Below are 21,053 nucleotides of genomic sequence, written 5' to 3'. Positions count from 1 at the left end.
GCCTTCCCCAAATGCAATACCTCACACTTCTCTGGATTGAATTCCATTTGCCACTTTTCTGCCCACTCAACTAAACCATTGATATCATTTTGGAGTCCATGGCTTTCCTCCTCACTATTAACTACATGGTCAATTTTTGCGTCATCAGCAAATTTCCCAATCATGCCTCCTACATTTAAGTCCAAATCATTAATATATACCACAAACAGCAAGGGACCCAACACCGAGCTCTGTGAAACGCCACTGGAAACTGCTTTCCATTTACAAAAACATCCATCGACGACTACCCTTTGTTTCCGGTCATTGAGCCAATTCTGGATCCAACCTGCCACTTTATTTATTTTTTATTTATTTATTTAGAGATACAGCACTGAAACAGGCCCTTCGGCCCACCGAGTCTGTGCCGACCATCAACTACCCATTTATACTAATCCTACACTAATCCCATATTCCTACCACATCCCCACCTGCCCTATATTCCCCTACCACTTACCTTTACTAGGGGCAATTTATAATGGCCAATTTACCTATCAACCTGCAAGTCTTTTGGCTGTGGGAGGAAACCCACGCGGTTCACAGGGAGAACTTGCAAACTCCACACAGGCAGTACCCAGAATTGAACCCGCGTCGCTGGAGCTGTGAGGCTGCGGTGCTAACCACTGCGCCCTTTTCTGTGTCCTCCCCAAATCCTTTGCATGCTTTCTAAAATGTGAGCCCCAGAATTGGACATAATACTCCAGCTGGGGCCAAACCAGTGTTCTACATAGGTTTAGTATAACTTCCTCACTTTTGTACTCTATGCCTCTATTCAAAAAGCCCAGAATCCCATATGCTTTAATAACGACTTTGTTAACCTGTCTGTTATCTTCAAAGATCTGTGCAAAACACTCCAAGGTTTCTCTGTTCGTGCACTACCTTTAAGAGTGTACCATTTAGTTTGTTTTGTCTCTCATTTCAATCTTTTATGTTGAATTTCATCTGCCATGGATCAGCCCATTCCACCAGCCTATGTCCTCTTAAGGTCTATTACCAACTTCTTTACTGCACTTGCAATTTTCAAGTCATCTGCAAATTTCAAAATTGTGTCTGGCACCCTAAAAATCCAAGTCATTAATGTATCAAAAACAGTGGTGGTCATTGTACTGAACCCAGGGGAACACCACTGTAATATCTCCCTGCAGTCCAAAAAACAGCCATTCACCACAACTCTGTTTTCTATCTGATGAAGGGTCACTGACCTGAAACGTTAACTCTGCTTCTCTCTCCACAGACTTTCTTATGTATCCCATGGGCTTTCATTTTACTGACCAGTCTACCATGCGGGACTTTGTCAAATGCCTTACTAAAATCCATGTAGACCACATCCACTGCACTACCCTCATCAATCCTCCTTGTTACTTCCTCAAAAAACTCAACTAAGTTAGTAAGATATGACCTTCCCCTAACAAATCCATGCTGACTATCCCTGATTAATCTGTGCCTTTCTAAGTAACAGTTTATCCTATCCCTCATGTCAGGCAAACCCCACCTGCCAAGAATGAGGCACACATTATTTCGTTACATGAACATTATAACTTAAAATTGCAACCCTGATCAGTAAGACATTTCCATGGTAACAGACAAGGTTGAAACAATGGGGATCCATATAAGGAACTAGTCACGAGTAATCTGCAGGGCAACCTGGGAGCTTTTTTTGAATTTGAATTCCCATAAAGGGAATTTTGGCAGAACGCTGTGTGCTCATGGACTGAGAAGATCTCCTCTGCCTACCTAACATCATCTTGCCCCAAGGAACTGAATCTTGTGAAAATGCGTGAAACTCAAAGAAAAGCTTGCCAGGTGAATAAAGTTTCAAGATGATTACTGGGCCCCAAAGAAGCACATGACTGCAGGGGGGTGGGAAAGAGAGCCGGGCCGAGGGGGGGGGGGAGAGACGGGACGCCGGAACGAGAGTGGGGGGGGGCGGGGAGAGAAGCCAGTGCTATGGCCAGCTGCGATGTAGAGCTTCTTCTCCTGGGATCCAATTAAGGATTTTCCGAACGATACCAGCGGGGAGGCCGTGGCCTCGCTGGGCCCTTGGCATGCGCTCATCGTCGCCCCAGTCTAGGCACTGCGGCTCCAGCGCAACCCCATAGCGGCTCCGGCATTAAACAAGCAGCAGGAGTTTGAGCTCTCTGCGTGCATCCCCTGGCGAGCGTGCCAGCCTCTAAACAGAGGTAAAAGTGTTACCAATTGAGCAAAGCTGACATAAACTACATTTCATCTCCTCAGTAAAATGCTGTTGTTTTAATGTTTTCTATATCTCTCAGGATCCACAGGTAGCAGTTGTGATGACAATGGTCACTGTAGGACGTCAGAAATGCTCCATCCATCAAAATCGGCGACCAAGCTCCGGAAGCGGTTCAAGAGTTCACCCACCTATCTAGGCTCAACTATTACCAGTAACCTGTCTTTCAATGCAGAAATCAACAAACGCATGGGAAAGGCATCTGCTGCTATGTCCAGGCTGGCCAAGAGGGTGTGGGAAAATGGGGCACAGACACGGAACATAAAAGTCAGAGCGTTTCAAGCCTGTGTCCTCCGTACCTTAAAATAAAAGCAAAATACTGTGGATGCTGGAAATCTGAAATAAAAACGAGACATGCTGCAAATACTCAACAGGCCTGGCAGCATCCGTGGAGACAGAAGCAGAGTTAACGTTTCAGGTCAGTCACCCTTCTTCAGAACTGGCAAATATTAGAAATGTGAACGGTTTTAAGCAAGTAAAGCCAGGGTGGGGAAAGAGATAACAAAGGAGAAGGTGCAGATAGGACAAGGTCACAGAGAATAACCGACCAGAAGGTCATGGAGAAAAGGCAAACAATATGTTAATAGTGTGTTGAAAGACAAAGCATTAGTACAGATAGAGTGTTAACGGACTGAAATTGAACAGCCGCAAGTACAAACATGAAAAAAAATTGGGTGAGCAAACTGAACAAACTAAGATAAAACAAAATAAACACAAAAAAAATTAAAAAGAAAAAGTAACTAAAAATAAAAGTAAAATGGGGTGCCCGTCATGCTCTGAAATTATTGAACTCAATGTTCAGTCCTGCAGGCTGTAGTGTGCCTAATCAGTAAATGAGATGCTGGTCCTCAAGCTTGCGTTGATGTTCACTGGAACACTGCAGCAATCCCAGGACAGAGATGTCAGCATGAGAGCAGGGGGTGGGGGGGGGGGGGGGGGGGGGGGGAAGTGTTGAAATGGCAAGCAACCGGAAGCTCAGGGTCATGCTTTCAGACTGAGCGGAGGCGTTCTGCAAAGTGTTCACCCAGTCTGCGTTTGGTCTCCCCAATGTAGAGACGACCAAATTGTGAGCAGCGAATACAGTATACGACATTGAAAGAAGTATAAGTAATTCGCTGCTTCACCTGAAAGGAGTGTTTGGGATAGTGAGGAGAGAGGAGGTAAATGGGCAGATCTTACACCTCCTGCAATTGCAGGGTAAGGTGCCATGGGAAGGGAACGAGGTGGTGGGGGTAATGGAGGAGTGTACCAGGATGTCGCGGAGGGAACTATCCCTTTGGAATGCTGACAAGGGAAGGGAGGGGAAGATGCATTTGGTGGTGGCATCACGCTGGAGGTGGCGGAAATGGCGGAGGATGATCCTTCGGCTATGGAGGCTGATGGGGAAGTGAAGAGGACCCTGTCGCAGTTCTGGGAGGGAGGGGAAGGGGTGAGGGTAAAGGTGCGGGAAATGGGCCAGACACGGTCGAGGGCTCTGTCAACCACAGTGGGGGGGCAGGGGGGGGGGGGGGGGGAAATCCTCGGTTGAGGGAAAAGGAAGACATATCAGAAGCACTGTCATGGAAAGTAGCATCATCAGAGCAGATGCATCGGAGACAGAGAAACTGGGAGAATGATGAAGTCCTTACAGTTGATAAAGTTTTCCAGTTCCGGGCAGGAGCAGGAAACAGCACTGATACAGTCATCAATGTACTAGAAAAAGATTTGGGGGAGGGGGTCTGAGTAGGACTGGAACAAGGAATGTTCGACATATCCCACAAAAAGACAGGCATAACTAGGACCCATACGGGTACCCACAGCAACACCTCTTACTTGAAGGAAGTGAGTGGAGTTGAAGGAGAAGTTGTCCTCAGTACCTTGCTCTACGGCAGCAAGGCCTGGACAACATATGTCAGCCAAGAGCGATGTCTCAACTCATTCCATCTTCGCTGCCTCCGGAGAATACTTGGCATCAGGTGGCAGGACCGTATCTCCAACGCAGAAGTTCTCGAGGCAGCCAACATCCGCAGCATATACACCCTACTGAGCCAGCGGCGCTGGAGATGGCTTGGCCATGTGAGCCACATGGAAGATGGCAGGATCCCCAAGGACACATTGTACGGCGAGCTAGTCACTGGTATCAGACCCCTCGTCCGTCCATGTTTCCACTTTAAAGACGTCTGCAAACGCGACATGAAGTCCTGTGACATTGACCACGAGTCGTGGGAGTCAGTTGCCAGTGATCGCCAGAGCTGGCGGACAGCCATAAAGGCGGGGCTAAAGAGTGGTGAGTCCAAGAGACTTAGCAGTTGGCAGGAAAAAAGACAGAAGTGCAAGGAGAGAGCCAACCGTGTAACAACCCCGACAATCAAATTTATCTGCAGCGCCTGTGTAAGAGTCTGTCACTCTAGAATTGGCCTTCCTAGCCACTCCAGGCGCTGCTCCACAAACCACTGACCACCTCTAGGCGCTTACCCATTGTCTCTCGAGACAAGGAGGCCAAAGAAGAATGCTACAACCCCTCCTTTTTTTTTTATCTCCCTCTCTATCACGCCTGAAAACTCTATATACAGGGATGTTGAGCTGCCATTCTTGCCCCTCTTTAAGCCAAGTTTCCATTATAGCAACGATATAGTGTTGCCATGTGTCTATCTGTGCCCTCAACTCATCGGCTTTATTTACTATACTCCTTGTATTTAAATAAATATCCTTTAACACTGACAAACTCCTGTGTTCCACACTTTTTAACCTTTGCTTCTTCTGTCTTTCATATTTGCTAATTTTGCCAGTTTTCTGCCTCCTGTTCCCTTCCCTGTGCACCTTCGCCCTCCAGAATGCTCTGCAGCCGCTTGGTGATATCCATGACCTTTGCACCAAGGAGACAACATACCATCCTGGAATCACATCTGCAACCACAGAAACGCCTATCTGTTCTTCTCACCATAGAATCACCTATCACTATTGCTCGCTTGCCTTTTTTCCTCCCTCCCTGCACAGCTGAGTCACCCATGGTGCGCTGGTCATGACTCTCACTGCACTCTACAGAGGGCCTCTCCTTCCCATCGGTACTCAGAATACTGGTTAGAAAGTTGGATGCCCTCTGGGGACTCCTGCACTACCTGACCTTCTTGTCTGTCTGGCAGCTATCTAGTCCCTCTCTGACCATGCTTTCTTAAGCTCCGTGGTGACTACTTCCTGAAACGTGCTATCCACGTCATCCTCCACCTTGCGGATGAGCCACAGTGACTCCAACTGAGAGTCTGAGAGTTGTGGGGCTGGAAGAGATTATGGAGATAGGTTGGGCAAGGCCACGGAGGGATGTGAAAACAAGGATGAAACTTTTAAAATCATGACGTTGCAAGAGCAATGTACTAGAATCATAGAATACTACATACTAGAGCAATGTGTTTATTAATCTAGGTACAAGTAATCTCAGTAAGAGACAATTCCCATAGAACTGTCCTGGTTCTTCCCATATTACATGGTACAGCTTAACTATATCAAGCCTTTTAAAAACAACGTATTGAAATGTGTAGCAGCTATATTAAGTGGATGTGGGCTACCTTGAAGAATGGTGGTTGAGAACAGGAAGGAACTGTAAGCAGGGCCACTAAAGAATAAAGTCTAAAAGATCATATCTGTTACACCATCCTTAATTTAACAAGACTGCTATCCTACTTTTGTGGAGAGAGAAACAGAGCTAACATTTCAGGTCATAACATTTCATCAGTTCTGAAGATCATCGACCTGAAATGTTAACTCTCTTCACAGATGCTGCCAGACCTACTGAGTATTTCCAACATTTTCTATTTTTATTTCTGATTTCCAGCGACCACAGTATTTTGCTGTTGCTGTTCTATAAAATTTATTAAAGAATTAGTGTATTTTGCTTTGGCAAGTCTAACAGCTTAGTTCAAAAGATAACCATCCTGAATGTGTACACCTCTTCTCTGCAGCTGAATGAAGCTCTAGATCACATAAGTTACATCTCCACCAAGAAGGGCCACTCAGGCATGATTGAATGACCTGCCCTCAAATTGAATGTTGCCTCCACTCATTTATCCCTTTACCTTACAGATCTTCTGTGCATGAGCTCCTGACAAACTTCCTCCAAATACTGTGAAATCCTGCCAAAAGAAAGGAAACAAAAATTATACTTTGAGTAACTGATGTGAAGAGCATCAGTTTTGTACAAAAATGTGAAGTTGCTTTGTTTTGCCTCATTGTATAACTAGCAAGTCCGGATACTACAGCACTTTCACCCCATATTTACAAGAAAAAACGCTATTTTAAAAAACTCACTCTTGTGCAGTAGCTTCAACAGCACACAAAATGTACCAAGGCACTTCATAAGTGGGGGTCAGACCTAACAAGGGCAAGGAAGAGTTTAAGAGAATGATCAGTAAGGCAGAGGGGTCTAAAAGACAGGACTTATCTTTGCAGGGGTATATATATTTTGAAATTAACAGATTATCCCATTTTTATTTTGGTTGCCAATTTATTTTTCTCGTTAGAAGCTGGCAACAGAAAAATTTCACATTTCAATAACAGGGCAATTTTCAAAATACTTCAGCAAAATACACACTTCTGTAATTTCTCATATCCTCTACTCTTACTACAACATCTCCTCATGCATTAGGAAATTTAATGAATTCTCAGAGAAGAATTTGCATTTATTTTGAATTTTCAAGGTCCTGGATGTCAAACAGGTCCAGGTTATAGAAATTAGCCTAAAGTACTGGAAGATATTCAATGTTAACAGTGAGGTAAAGAATGTTTTCAATATCTCAATGCAAAGGGAATGAAATCAGACAAAAATAGTGAGATCATGCTCAAATTAATGCAAAAGGAAGTCAGACATGTTTGCTGACTTTTCCAATTGAGATACAATGGTATCAGTGAGATTATTAACTTTAGATGTTCTCATTGTCATTCTTCAAATTAAGTTATATGCCACATTCCATGTCACTGATGCAACCAAAAACATAAAGCACTACCACTCCTTGCTTTGAGATTTAAACCAAAACCTTGTGGAGGTTCTCCATCTTAAACTATACAATAGTGTAGTATGAAAAGAAAGACTTGCATTTATATAGTGCCTTTCATGACCACCAGACATCTTTACAGCCAATGAACTACTTTTGAAATTTAGTCACTGTTGTAATGTAGGAAACGGGGCAGCCAATGTGCACACAGCAAGCTGCTACAAGTAGCAATGTGATAATGACCAGATAATTTTATTTGTGATGTGGATTGAGGGATTAATTTTAGCCAGGACACTGGAATAACTCTTCTCCAAAATGGCGCTGTGGGATCTTTTACGTTCACCCAAGGGGCAGACGGGGCCTTGGTTTAATGTCTGATCCGAAAGAAGGCACCTCCAACAGTGCAGCACTCCTTCAGTACTGCACTGGAGTGTCAACATTAATTTTTGTAGGACTTGAATCCACAACCTTCTGACTCAGAAGTGAGAGTGCCACCAACTGACACAATGTGGCAACAATTCCCATTTCTTCATGACCCCCAGATACATTGGGCTGAACGTAATGCCGCCCCAGCGGGTCGGACGGTGGCGTGGGGGCGGCGTAAAATTGAGCGGGAAGCTCCGGGAGACATACCCGCTCTGCTCCCGCCTCCACGGGTATGTAACCATGGCAAGTGGGCATGCTGGTGATGTGAAAGGCTGCCCAGCGATAGCTGCCAGCCTTTCTGTGCGCCGGGGGCGGGGGGGGGCACCATGGCAGTTGGCACAGGGTACCCGATTGAGGGCCGCCCCGCTTTCCAACCCACCCCCGGGACCCAAGACGCCCCCCTCCCCCCAAATGACCACTCCAGCCTCAACAGGGAAGGACCAATCTCCCTGGTGAGGCATGCCCAACTAACCTCGTCTCCTGGCTCCATCTGGTCGCCTGGGCTGCACTCCCAGCAGCGGCCACCACTCCCGGTGGCATTGCTGGGACTAAGAGCTGCCTGCCCGCTGATTGGCTGGCAGCTCACTGAGGCGGGACTTCCTCCTTCAAGCGGGTGGAAGTCCCGCCTCAGGACCCATAAAATGCGGGACAGATCCCCGGGCTAGGCGGAAGCGGGTTCACCACCGACTTTTACTTCGGTGGCAAATTCCCATCTGCCTAAGGTAAAATCCAGCCCATTGAGAAGAAAAATCACCGAGAAGGGTGCCCTGTTTCCAGTCACAGCCACCAGTCTAATGCAAATGCAGACCGGTCCTCAAAATGGATCAGGCCTTCTGGTACGGCAACCGGGAAGCTGGTCAATATTTTCCACCTGCCTGCTCACTGTATGCTGATGTGGAGAAATCTACCACCCCCACCCCCGTGTTTTGGCCCATAAATGAATAATACTCCCAGTAACTCAATCTTTTCAAGAAGAGAAACTTCAAATTAAAACATGAATCTTATTACCTGGCTGAAGACGTAAACGAGTCGCCCATTAATTCGGCCCTGACCAGTCACCACACTGTCACCGGGAAACTATGAAATGGTTTAAAGACAAGAAACTAATAAACAGTGAAGTAACATTCAAAATATTGTCATGACAGATATAGTGAAATTAGATGTTTAACAACCAAACTATCTTGTAAAGGGCCATAAGAGTTTATGGCTGAGATAGCACCCACTCAGATTCTATTCTGTTCCAGGATCTGATTTATGGTAAAGAAAAGAAAATAATAAAAACACTTACACATTACAAAACGTTTTTGCAGAGTGATGGATTTATTAATCTTTATGCACCATACTGTACTTCTGTGCACACCAAGGTGAGGGATGTCATAGTTGTGAAATGAATACTTTTTCTATGCGCATGTCCAACATTAACAGTAAGCAATTCGATTTCAGGAAAAGGACTGCTAATACAGAAATAATGTTCCCATGTACTTTACCCCTGCCAATGTGTCTTCAGTCCAACTGGAAGAGTACCCCTGCCAATGTCTTGTTTTTTTAATTTCTTATGCCAGCCATACATCTGTGTTCATTTGTGGGCAACTTTGTACTTTGGACCCCTGCCGTTCATATGCTGGATTGATCATACCCAAACTGATTCTCCAGAATAACCTTACCTGCCAGTCACAGTTTGATATGAACTAAACTAGTGGCCATTTCGGAGACATGGGTAGAGCAGGGGCAGGAATGGATGTTGCAGGTTCCGGGATTTAGATGTTTCAGTAAGAACAGAGAAGATGGTAAAAGAGGGGGTGGTGTGGCATGGTTAATCAAGGAGAGTATTACAGCGACAGAAAGGACGTTTGAGGACTCGTCTACTGAGGTAGTATGGGCCGAGGTTAGAAACAGGAGAGGTGAGGTTGGGAGTCTTTTATAGACCTCCAAATAGTTCCAGAGATGTAGAGGAAAGGATAGCGAAGATGATTCTCGACAGGGGCGAGAGTAACAGGGTAGTTGTTATGGGGGACTTTAACTTTCCAAATATCGACTGGAAATACTATAGTTCGAGTACTTTAGATGGGTCAGTTTTTGTCCAGTGTGTGCAGGAGGATTTTCTGACACAGTATGTAGACAGGCCAACCAGGGGCGATGCCACATTGGATTTGGTACTGGGTAATGAACCCGGTCAGGTGTTAGATTTAGATGTAGGTGAGCACTTTGGTGATAGTGATCACAATTCGGTTAGGTTTACCTTAGCGATGGGCAGGGACAGGTATATACCGCAGGGCAAAAATTATAGCTGGGGGAAAGGAAATTATGATGCGATTAGGCAAGATTTAGGATGCGTAGGATGGGGAAGGAAACTGCAGGGGATGGGAACAATCGAAATGTGGAGCTTATTCAAGGAGCAGCTACTGCGTGTCCTTGATAAGTATGTACCTGTGAGGCAGGGAGGAAGTTGTCGAGCGAGGGAGCCGTGGTTTACTAAAGAAGTTGAAGCGCTTATCAAGAGGAAGAAGGCGGCTTATGTTAGGATGAGACGTGAAGGCTCAGTTAGGGCGCTTGAGAGTTACAAGCTAGCCAGGAAGGATCTAAAGGGAGAGCTAAGAAAAGCAAGGAGAGGACACGAGAAGTCATTGGCGGATAGGATCAGGGAAAACCCTAAGGCTTTCTATAGGTATATCAGGAGTAAAAGAATGACTAGAGTTAGATTAGGGCCAATCAAGGATAGTAGTGGGAAGTTGTGTGTGGAATCAGAGGAGATAGGGGAAGTGTTAAATGAATATTTTGCGTCAGTATTTACAGTAGAGAAAGAAAATGTTGTCGAGGAGAATACTGAGATTCAGACTACTAGGCTAGATGGGATTGAGGTTCACAAGGAGGAGGTGTTAGCAATTTTGGAAAGTGTGAAAATAGATAAGTCCCCTGGGCCAGATGGAATTTATCCTAGGATTCTCTGGGAAGCTAGGGAGGAGATTGCAGAGCCTTTGTCCTTGATCTTTATGTCGTCATTGTCGACAGGAATAGTGCCGGAAGACTGGAGGATAGAAAATGTTGTACCCTTGTTCAAGAAGGGGAGTAGAGACAGCCCTGGTAATTATAGACCTGTGAGCCTTACTTCGGTTGTGGGTAAAATGTTGGAAAAGGTTATAAGAGACAGGATTTATAATCATCTTGAAAAGAATAAGTTCATCAGCGATAGTCAGCACGGTTTTGTAACGGGTAGGTCGTGCCTCACAAACCTTATTGAGTTTTTCGAGAAGGTGACCAAACAGGTGGATGAGGGTAAAGCAGTGGATGTGGTGTATATGGATTTCAGTAAGGCGTTTGATAAGGTTCCCCACGGTAGGCTATTGCAGAAAATACGGAAGTATGGGGTTGAAGGTGATTTAGAGCTTTGGATCAGAAATTGGCTAGCTGAAAGAAGACAGAGGGTGGTGGTTGATGGCAAATGTTCATCCTGGAGTTTAGTTACTAGCGGTGTACCACAAGGATCTGTTTTGGGGCCACTGCTGTTTGTCATTTTTATAAATGACCTGGAAGAGGGTGTAGAAGGGTGGGTTAGTAAATTTGCGGATGACACTAAGGTCGGTGGAGTTGTGGATAGTGCCGAAGGATGTTGTAGGGTACAGAGGGACATAGATAGGCTGCAGAGCTGGGCTGAGAGATGGCAAATGGAGTTTAATGCGGAAAAGTGCGAGGTGATTCACTTTGGAAGGAGTAACAGGAATGCAGAGTACTGGGCTAATGGGAAGATTCTTGGTAGTGTAGATGAACAGAGAGATCTTGGTGTCCAGGTGCATAAATCCCTGAAGGTTGCTACCCAGGTTAATAGGGCTGTTAAGAAGGCATATGGTGTGTTAGCTTTTATTAGTAGGGGGATCGAATTTCGGAGCCACGAGGTCATGCTGCAGCTGTACAAAACTCTGGTGAGACCGCACCTGGAGTATTGCGTGCAGTTCTGGTCACCGCATTATAGGAAGGATGTGGAAGCTTTGGAAAGGGTGCAGAGGAGATTTACTAGGATGTTGCCTGGTATGGAGGGAAGGTCTTACGAGGAAAGGCTGAGGGACTTGAGGTTGTTTTCGTTGGAGAGGAGGAGGAGGAGAGGTGACTTAATAGAGACATATAAGATAATCAGAGGGTTAGATAGGGTGGATAGTGAGAGTCTTTTTCCTCGGATGGTGATGGCAAACACGAGGGGACATAGCTTTAAGTTGAGGGGTGATAGATATAGGACAGATGGCAGAGGTAGTTTCTTTACTCAGAGAGTAGTAGGGGCGTGGAACGCCCTGCCTGCAGCAGTAGTAGACTCGCCAACTTTAAGGGCATTTAAGTGGTCATTGGATAGACATATGGATGAAAATGGAATAGTGTCGGTCAGATGGTTTCACAGGTCGGCGCAACATCGAGGGCCGAAGGGCCTGTACTGCGCTGTAATGTTCTAAAAAAAAAAAGTCTTCTTTGGCCTCCTTATCTCGAGAGACAATGGGTAAGCGCCTGGAGGTGGTCGAAAAGAGTACAGTATATTAATTCACTGTAACCGCTCTCCACCACTTTTTTTGTTGATTAAATGCAGTTCTTCCTTCAAAGCTACTGGCAATTAGGAAGCACACTTAAGAAAGCACTTTTTCACCTAAGATGTATTCCGATCAAGCCTGACAAATTCAGTTTAGGTGGTAGAACTGCAATTTAAAATTTCCTACATTTACAATAAACAACGTCTGTTTAACCCCACTGTAAGGGATATCTCAAGTTATATTACAAGATATATAACAACAGTTTGATTCTTTTTAAATGCAGTCTAACATTAAGTTATCATTTTAAACCTAAACTTTTGAAAATATTCAAATAGAATGTTTCTACTTACTACTGTGTAAGGAGAACCATCTTTGTAACCTTTACATAATGATTGCTTTGAGTTAGAATGTTTAGATGTAATAATTAAAATTAATTTGCATTCGATGCAGTTTTTTTCAGAATGGTCAAAAGATTTCTCCATAATTTTCCATAACGTATGAACTCAAAAGAGATGTTAAAAAAGACAAGTAAAAAGATGCAAATTAGATAAAGAACGGGGCTTTTAATTAAATGGTAAGTTTACCACAATATTGTGCACCCTTTTTGGGTCCCTTTCCAACAAGATAAAACATAAAATTTGATAGAATGATTTTTGTACAGCTCCAAAATGCAACTTCACAGAAAATGTTTGGTGAATTATTCAGTTCTCGCAGTTTTCTATAATTGTTGCTTTTTTTGTCAGTGATGATAAAGGACATCAATGTCAACGTGATGAGAATCTCAAGTGCCAATAGAATGTGGAGCCATTCTGTTCCCAAATACTGGTTTGCAATAACAGCATTTTCTGTATCTCAGTGAAGCAGTGATAGCTTAAACTGACAGTGGTTTGAAACTAAAGGAAATAGCATGTTCATGTAGGGTATAGATTATCTTTTATGCTTATACTCTTTTTGTTCCTTATTTCTGTGCTTATTTTTCCTCCTCATTTTCGCTCACACTTTCTTGGTTTATCTTTCTTTCTTTGCCAATTGTTCCCTACTTATGTTACATTTTCCCCTTTCAAGTCCCCCTATTTTAGTTTAGGTGTTTTTACTTCAGTGTGTTGCTTTTTTTTTAATATTTCCCTCTGTGCTACCTCTTCCTACCTTGGCCATCTTGAGCTCTCCTCACAATCTCCAGTGATGCACACTCAGATCTATGGATATTAGAAAAACAAGTGAAATATCCAAGATAGACCTGCTAACTCTTCCATACATTCTTTTCTTTTTGAAGATGTAGAACAATATTGTAATAACATAAAATAAATGCAACAACTTGCAATTATATAGTGCCTTTAACATAAACTATCCCAACATGCTTCACAGAATTGGGGAAGAGATGTTGAGCAGCAGAAGACTAAATATATGATTGAAGGGATAGATTTTGAAGGAGGGGAAGTGACAAGAGGAAGTAGTTCAGTGGGTTAGACACTTATCTCACCTCTTGGACCTGGGTTCAAATCCAGCTTAGACTAACTGCAAGGTTCCGGAGTGAAATAATCAATAGTAGTATCAATCCAGTTCATTGAGGGCATATGTGCACAACAGTGCCCCTAAATTGGCACTAATTAGCACACATTCACAAAGGTGACAAGATGCTAGTATAGTGTAACTTTTGAAGTTGGGACTGAAATGCACTGCTGGACAGAATAATGCATTCAATCCCTGTCTGAAATGGATTTAAGCCCCATCATCAATATCCTCAACTATGACAAGCATAGAATTCACAAAAAATGTAAAAAAAATTGAAACCAAATTGAGATAACTAAATTGAACTCTTTTACACGTGTTTTAATAAAATTAAGAACCAGCTGTTAACTTCATACCAGCTTGGAACACATTACAAAAATTGAGTTATTAATGATTGTGCTAAACATTACATTTTTAATATACAAATTTGGATTACAATGCATAATATTGGAATTATTGTAATGGATTTAAGTTTCATTGTTTTTTAAAAATATAAACAAAGATATACTCTGTATCTAAAAACTTTTATAATACTTTCAAAAAGATTATTAAGAGCATTTTTAACCCTGCAGCTGGTTTCGAAGGCGGCTACAGCTTAAAAACAAAAAGGCATGAAGAATTAACCACAGTGTGGAACTGGAATCATACGGGAGGCTAGATCAGTAGGGATGGGAGGTCCCCTGAAGAATTTTCATGAGCCAGTTGGGTTTTAACAACAACTCAGTAACTTCCACAGAAGTTGTTTTCTTGCTGCCAGTCCAAAAATAACCAGATTTACCAAATTTGAGAGCACAGCTTCTGAGTTGCTCATCCAGTATGATGACTGCTGCAGTACCAAAGTACATAATCATTGTTCAACATTGAAATACTTTGCGGAAATTTATGTATGTAAGAAACAGACCATCTGTTATGGCATGGTCAGGTTGCAGGGGTTTGTTTTCCCTCCAAGAGCATTCATAAGATCATAAGAAACAGGAGCAGTAGGCCATTCGGCCACTCATACCTGCTCTGCCATTCACTAAAATCATGTCTGATCTGACTGTGGCCTTACCTCCACTTTCCTGACAGCCCCCTATAACCCTCAACTCCCTTGTAGATCAAACATCTGTGAAACTCAGCCTTGAATACATTCAATGACTCAGCTTCCACTGCTCTCTGGGCAAGAGAATTCCAAAGATTAACACTCCTCAGAGAAGAAATTCCTCCTCAGCTCCTTCTTAAATGGGAGACCCCTTATTTTTAAACTGCGCCCCCTAGGTTAGTATGCAGGCACAGCAAATAGAATGTTATCGTTTATTGCGAGGGGCATTGAATCCAAAGGTAGGGAGGTTATGCTTCAGTTATACAAGGCATTGGTGAGACTACATCGGGAGCACTGTGTACAGTACTGGTCTCCTTATTTAAGGAAGGATGTAACTGCATTGGAAACAGTTCAGAGAAGGTTTACTATACTAATACCTGGGATAGGCAAGTTGTCCTACGAGGAAAAGTTGGGTAGGCTCGGCTTGTATCTGCTGGAGTTTAGAAGAGTAAGGGATGACTTAATTGAAACATATAAGATCCTGAGGGGTCGTGACAGGGTGGATGTGGAAAGGATGTTTCTCCTTGTGGGAGAATCTAGAACTAGGGGTCACCCATTTAAGACAGAGATGAGGAGAAATTTTTTTTCTCAGAGTCCTGAGTCTTTGGAACTCTCTTCCTCAAAAGATGGCGGAAGTAGTGTCTTTGAATATCTATAAGACAGAGGTAGATTCTTGATAAGCAAGGGGGTGACAGGTTATCAGGGGTAGGTGGAAATGTGGATTTGAGGTTACAATCAGATCAGCCATGATCTTGTTGAAAGGCAGAGTAGGCTCGAGGGGCTGAGTGGCTACTCCTACTTCATATGTTCTAGATTCCTCACGAGGGGAAACATCCTCTCAGCATGTACCCGGTCAAGCCCCTTCAGAATCTTATATGTTTCAATAAGATCACCTCTCATAAAGCAGCAGACTGAAGAGAGGAGATTTTCTTGTGTATGCCTGCTAAAGCACAATACCATCCACGGCAAGTGGCAGCTACAGTGCACAGCAAGAATTACCCCTGTTTATTTGCCAAAGCAACATTTTAGAAGGGGACAGTTTCAGCACCTTATTCATTAGTGCAATTCTTCCAGCTCTCCAAGAGGTAACAAATGAAAATAAAGTTTGAATCAACAAGTTTGCATTAATAACTTAAAGGGGAACGGAAGTCTGAGGTTGGGGGTGAGGTGGGAAGTTTTGTTCAAAAGCATTCAAATTTTTATAAAAGAAAACTCTATTCTTGCCATAAAGCGATTTAAAAAAAATTCTCAATTTTCCTAATGCCCGAGAGACAAGAGTCTGAAAAATCTGCATCTTCAGGCAGTAGGATTTCTGGGACCAGGTAATTCCTGGACAACCTGCAGGTCAGTTTGAAGTCATAGCTACTGGCTCTCTAGGACATGATCTGTAATTGACATCAACCTAGTGGCCAACCAGGAAAAAGGGATTGATGTTTTTAATACCAAAATGTATAGCTGGACAGTTGTTTCTGCTATAAAAAAGGCATACCATATCCGCTAAATGGATACCTTATTGTTGTTACCTTATTATCTTCTGTGCCCATGCCAAAATCCGAACACCTATGTTCCACAAACTTGTCGTATTCTACAAAGGAGTCAGGATCCAGGAGCAGTTGGACACGTTCCCTGGCAGTCAGCTTTCCCTAGGTAGACACGATCATAAGTAGACAGTCAAGACTTCAATTAATGTTTACAAATTACTATTTCCAGGAATATAAAAAAATGGGAAGAACTACTGTATCCAAAGTATGTTTAGGAAAGCAACTGAAAGTTACCTTAGTGCTTGTTGTATATATAGAATTTGGCATGCCTTAAGACCCACTTTGAAGCCTTTTTAATACTATTTCTGCCAAGCTTCCTAAACAGAAAGGAAGGGTACAGTTTACCTGCTCATACTCGGGAAATACTGGCAATCAAATGCAACACCTGAAGCCGTTCTTTCACGAAAGTGTCTGTAACAGTTTCAGGAACTATGGTAACCTTCATATATTCGTAAAACAACTCACCAACTCGGAATTGTTTTAACTGGAGAACTAGTTAACTGGAGAACTGAGCATTAAAACCTACAGAAATACCAGTATGTTTTGTAAATATAGGGCTTCGATACCAATATAGCATGAATATCCTATACAACAACAATTTGCATTCATATGGTGCTTTTAACGTAGAAAGGCGCATCAAGGTGTAATCGGACAAAAATGAATGCCAAGAGAAAAAGAGGGAGAATCTAGAAGGGATGGACAGAACCATGGTAAAGCAGGCCTTGAGGACCTTAAAGGACAGGGAGATGGAAAGATGGAACGAGGTTGGAGGGGGTAAGAGGGAGGTAAGGAGAGCACGGGGGGGGGGGGGAGACGAGGAAATGCAGGTGGGGGGGGGGGGCGAGGAAGCAGCGAGGGAGGGGAGAAGAGGCGAAAGCGAGGGAGGGGAGAAGAGGAGAAAGCGAGGGAGGGGAGAAGAGGAGAAAGCGAGGGAGGGGAGAAGAGGAGAAAGCGAGGGAGGGGAGGGGAAGAGAAAGCTAGGAGGGAGGGGAGGGGAGGGGAAGAGAAAGCGAGGAGGGAGGGGAGGGGAAGAGAAAGCGAGGAGGGAGGGAGGGGAAGAGAAAGCGAGGAGGGAGGGAGGGGAAGAGAAAGCGAGGAGGGAGGGAGGGGAAGAGAAAGCGAGGAGGGAGGGAGGGGAAGAGAAAGCGAGGAGGGAGGGAGGGGAAGAGAAAGCGAGGAGGGAGGGAGGGGAAGAGAAAGCGAGGAGGGAGGGAGGGGAAGAGAAAGCGAGGAGGGAGGGAGGGGAAGAGAAAGCGAGGAGGGAGGGAGGGGAAGAGAAAGCGAGGGGGGAGGGAGGGGAAGAGAAAGCGAGGGGGGAGGGAGGGGAAGAGAAAGCGAGGGGGGAGGGAGGGGAAGAGAAAGCGAGGGGGGAGGGAGGGGAAGAGAAAGCGAGGGAGGGAGGGGAAGAGAGAGCGAGGGGGGGGGAAGAGAGAGCGAGGGAGGGGAGGGGAAGAGAGAGCGAGGGAGGGGAGGGGAAAAGAGAGCGAGGGAGGGGAGGGGAAAAGAGAGCGAGGGAGGGGAGGGGAAAAGAGAGCGAGGGAGGGGAGGGGAAGAGAGAGCGAGGGAGGGGAGGGGAAGAGAGAGCGAGGGAGGGGAGGGGAAGAGAGAGCGAGGGAGGGGAGGGGAAGAGAGAGCGAGGGAGGGGAGGGGAAGAGAGAGCGAGGGAGGGGAGGGGAAGAGAGAGCGAGGGAGGGGAGGGGAAGAGAGAGCGAGGGAGGGGAGGGGAAGAGAGAGCGAGGGAGGGGAGGGGAAGAGAGAGAGAGCGAGGGGAGGGGAGAAGAGAGAGAGAGCGAGGGGAGGGGAGAAGAGAGAGCGAGGGGAGGGGAGGGGAAGAGAGAGCGAGGGAGGGGAGGGGAAGAGAGAGCGAGGGAGGGGAGGGGAAGAGAGAGCGAGGGAGGGGAGGGGAAGAGAGAGCGAGGGAGGGGAGGGGAAGAGAGAGCGAGGGAGGGGAGGGGAAGAGAGAGCGAGGGAGGGGAGGGGAAGAGAGAGCGAGGGAGGGGAGGGGAAGAGAGAGCGAGGGAGGGGAGGGGAAGAGAGAGCGAGGGAGGGGAGGGGAAGAGAGAGCGAGGGAGGGGAGGGGAAGAGAGAGCGAGGGAGGGGAGGGGAAGAGAGAGCGAGGGAGGGAGGGGAAGAGAAAGCGAGGGAGGGGGGGGGGAAGAGAAAGCGAGGGGGGGGGGAAGAGAAAGCGAGGGAGGGGAGGGGAGAAGAGAAAGCGAGGGAGGGGAGGGGAGAAGAGAAAGCGAGGTAGGGGAGGGGAGAAGAGAAAGCGAGGGAGGGGAGGGGAGAAGAGAAAGCGAGGGAGGGGAGAAGAGAAAGCGAGGGAGGGGAGGGGGAGAAGAGAAAGCGAGGGGGGGGAGGGGAGAAGAGAAAGCGAGGGGGGGGGAGAAGAGAAAGCGAGGGAGGGGAGGGGAGAAGAGAAAGCGAGGGAGGGGAGGGGAGAAGAGAAAGCGAGGGAGGGGAGGGGAGAAGAGAAAGCGAGGGAGGGGAGGGGAGAAGAGAAAGCGAGGGAGGGGAGGGGAGAAGAGAAAGCGAGGGAGGGGAGGGGAGAAGAGAAAGCGAGGGAGGGGAGGGGAGAAGAGAAAGCGAGGGAGGGGAGGGGAGAAGAGAAAGCGAGGGAGGGGAGGGGAGAAGAGAAAGCGAGGGAGGGGAGGGGAGAAGAGAAAGCGAGGGGAGGGGAGGGGAGAAGAGAAAGCGAGGGGAGGGGAGGGGAGAAGAGAAAGCGAGGGGAGGGGAGGGGAGAAGAGAAAGCGAGGGGAGGGGAGGGGAGGGGAGAAGAGAAAGCGAGGGGAGGGGAGAAGAGAAAGCGAGGGGGGGGGAGAAGAGAAAGCGAGGGGAGGGGAGAAGAGAAAGCGAGGGGAGGGGAGAAGAGAAAGCGAGGGGAGGGGAGAAGAGAAAGCGAGGGGAGGGGAGAAGAGAAAGCGAGGGGAGGGGAGAAGAGAAAGCGAGGGGAGGGGAGAAGAGAAAGCGAGGGGAGGGGAGAAGAGAAAGCGAGGGGAGGGGAGAAGAGAAAGCGAGGGGAGGGGAGAAGAGAAAGCGAGGGGAGGGGAGAAGAGAAAGCGAGGGGAGGGGAGAAGAGAAAGCGAGGGGAGGGGAGAAGAGAAAGCGAGGGGAGGGGAGAAGAGAAAGCGAGGGGAGGGGAGAAGAGAAAGCGAGGGGAGGGGAGAAGAGAAAGCGAGGGGAGGGGAGAAGAGAAAGCGAGGGGAGGGGAGAAGAGAAAGCGAGGGGAGGGGAGAAGAGAAAGCGAGGGGAGGGGAGAAGAGAAAGCGAGGGGAGGGGAGAAGAGAAAGCGAGGGGAGGGGAGGAGAAAGCGAGGGGAGGGGAGAAGAGAAAGCGAGGGGAGGGGAGAAGAGAAAGCGAGGGGAGGGGAGAAGAGAAAGCGAGGGGAGGGGAGAAGAGAAAGCGAGGGGAGGGGAGAAGAGAAAGCGAGGGGAGGGGAGAAGAGAAAGCGAGGGGAGGGGAGAAGAGAAAGCGAGGGGAGGGGAGAAGAGAAAGCGAGGGGAGGGGAGAAGAGAAAGCGAGGGGAGGGGAGAAGAGAAAGCGAGGGGAGGGGAGAAAAGAAAGCGAGGGGAGGGGAGAAGAGAAAGCGAGGGGAGGGGAGAAGAGAAAGCGAGGGGAGGGGAGAAGAGAAAGCGAGGGGAGAAGAGAAGAGAAAGCGAGGGGAGAAGAGAAAGCGAGGGGAGAAGAGAAAGCGAGGGGAGAAGAGAAAGCGAGGGGAGAAGAGAAAGCGAGGGAGGGGAGACGAGAAAGCGAGGGAGGGGAGAAGAGAAAGCGAGGGAGGGGAGAAGAGAAAGCGAGGGAGGGGAGAAGAGAAAGCGAGGGAGGGGAGAGAGAAAGCGAGGGAGGGGAGAGAGAAAGCGAGGGAGGGGAGAGAGAAAGCGAGGGGGAAAGCGTGGGATCTGATTCCATCGCATTTCGCAGGGTGCTGATGCCACACATGGAGGGTGACCTTTACCATGACCATTTAATCCAATTAATCTGGGATCCAGACAATCAATTGTAACTTCAAGATTTATGACAGTTACACTCTCAAGAGGTCACTACCAAAATATTCTGAAACTGTCTGCCTGGTTGGATTAGACTTATCATCTTAATTGGAAATCAGTTTTGGTAGTTCGATGCTCTTACAAATCTTTTTTCTTTTTGGGCCTCCTTATCTCGAGAGACAATGGATACGCGCCTGGAGGTGGTCAGTGGTTTGTGAAGCAGCGCCTGGAGTGGCTATAAAGGCCAATTCTGGAGTGACAGGCTCTTCCACAGGTGCTGCAGAGAAATGTGTTTGTTGGGGCTGTTGCACAGTTGGCTCTCCCCTTGCGCCTCTGTCTTTTTTCCTGCCAACTACTAAGTCTCTTCGACTCGCCACAATTTAGCCCTGTCTTTATGGCTGCCCGCCAGCTCTGGCGAATGCTGGCAACTGACTCCCACGACTTGTGATCAATGTCACACGATTTCATGTCGCGTTTGCAGACGTCTTTATAACGGAGACATGGACAAATACTTTCACGCAATACGTGGTCGATGTCAGAAACAACTCCAATGCATCCACTTCTATAGAATCTGGTTGAAATGGCTGGAAGAGTTCTGACTTTGTCTTGAATGTGCCAACAAGTGATCCCTTTTTCACTTGCTAAATCATGTTTATAGACCCATGGTAAATCTGTAGCATGTACCTTGGCATCCCACTACAATTTTTCTGAAACACAATGCTCTCAGTAAAAGACCAGTTGCAAAGTGAAAAGT

The 21,053-nt window shown here is 46.4% G+C and overlaps 1 protein-coding gene across 2 annotated transcripts in view; it reads right to left on the bottom strand.

The window, feature by feature from the left end:
* The window catches only part of pccb (propionyl-CoA carboxylase subunit beta), a 98,492-nt gene that overhangs the window by 56,040 nt on the left and 21,399 nt on the right, over window positions 1–21,053 (bottom strand). For both annotated transcript variants that reach the window (XM_068042015.1, XM_068042014.1), the window contains exons 2-4: window positions 16,299–16,418; window positions 8,686–8,754; window positions 6,337–6,393 (exon numbers count right to left, since the gene is read on the bottom strand). In XM_068042015.1, coding sequence (XP_067898116.1) covers window positions 6,337–6,393; window positions 8,686–8,754; window positions 16,299–16,319 — 147 coding nt within the window. In that variant the 5' untranslated portion in view covers window positions 16,320–16,418. The remainder of the gene's footprint in view (window positions 1–6,336; window positions 6,394–8,685; window positions 8,755–16,298; window positions 16,419–21,053) is intronic.

This window comes from Heterodontus francisci, chromosome 11 (assembly GCF_036365525.1).
Source record: "Heterodontus francisci isolate sHetFra1 chromosome 11, sHetFra1.hap1, whole genome shotgun sequence".
In the NCBI taxonomy this organism is placed as follows: domain Eukaryota; kingdom Metazoa; phylum Chordata; class Chondrichthyes; order Heterodontiformes; family Heterodontidae; genus Heterodontus; species Heterodontus francisci.
This window is presented reverse-complemented; position numbering and strand designations above follow the sequence as displayed.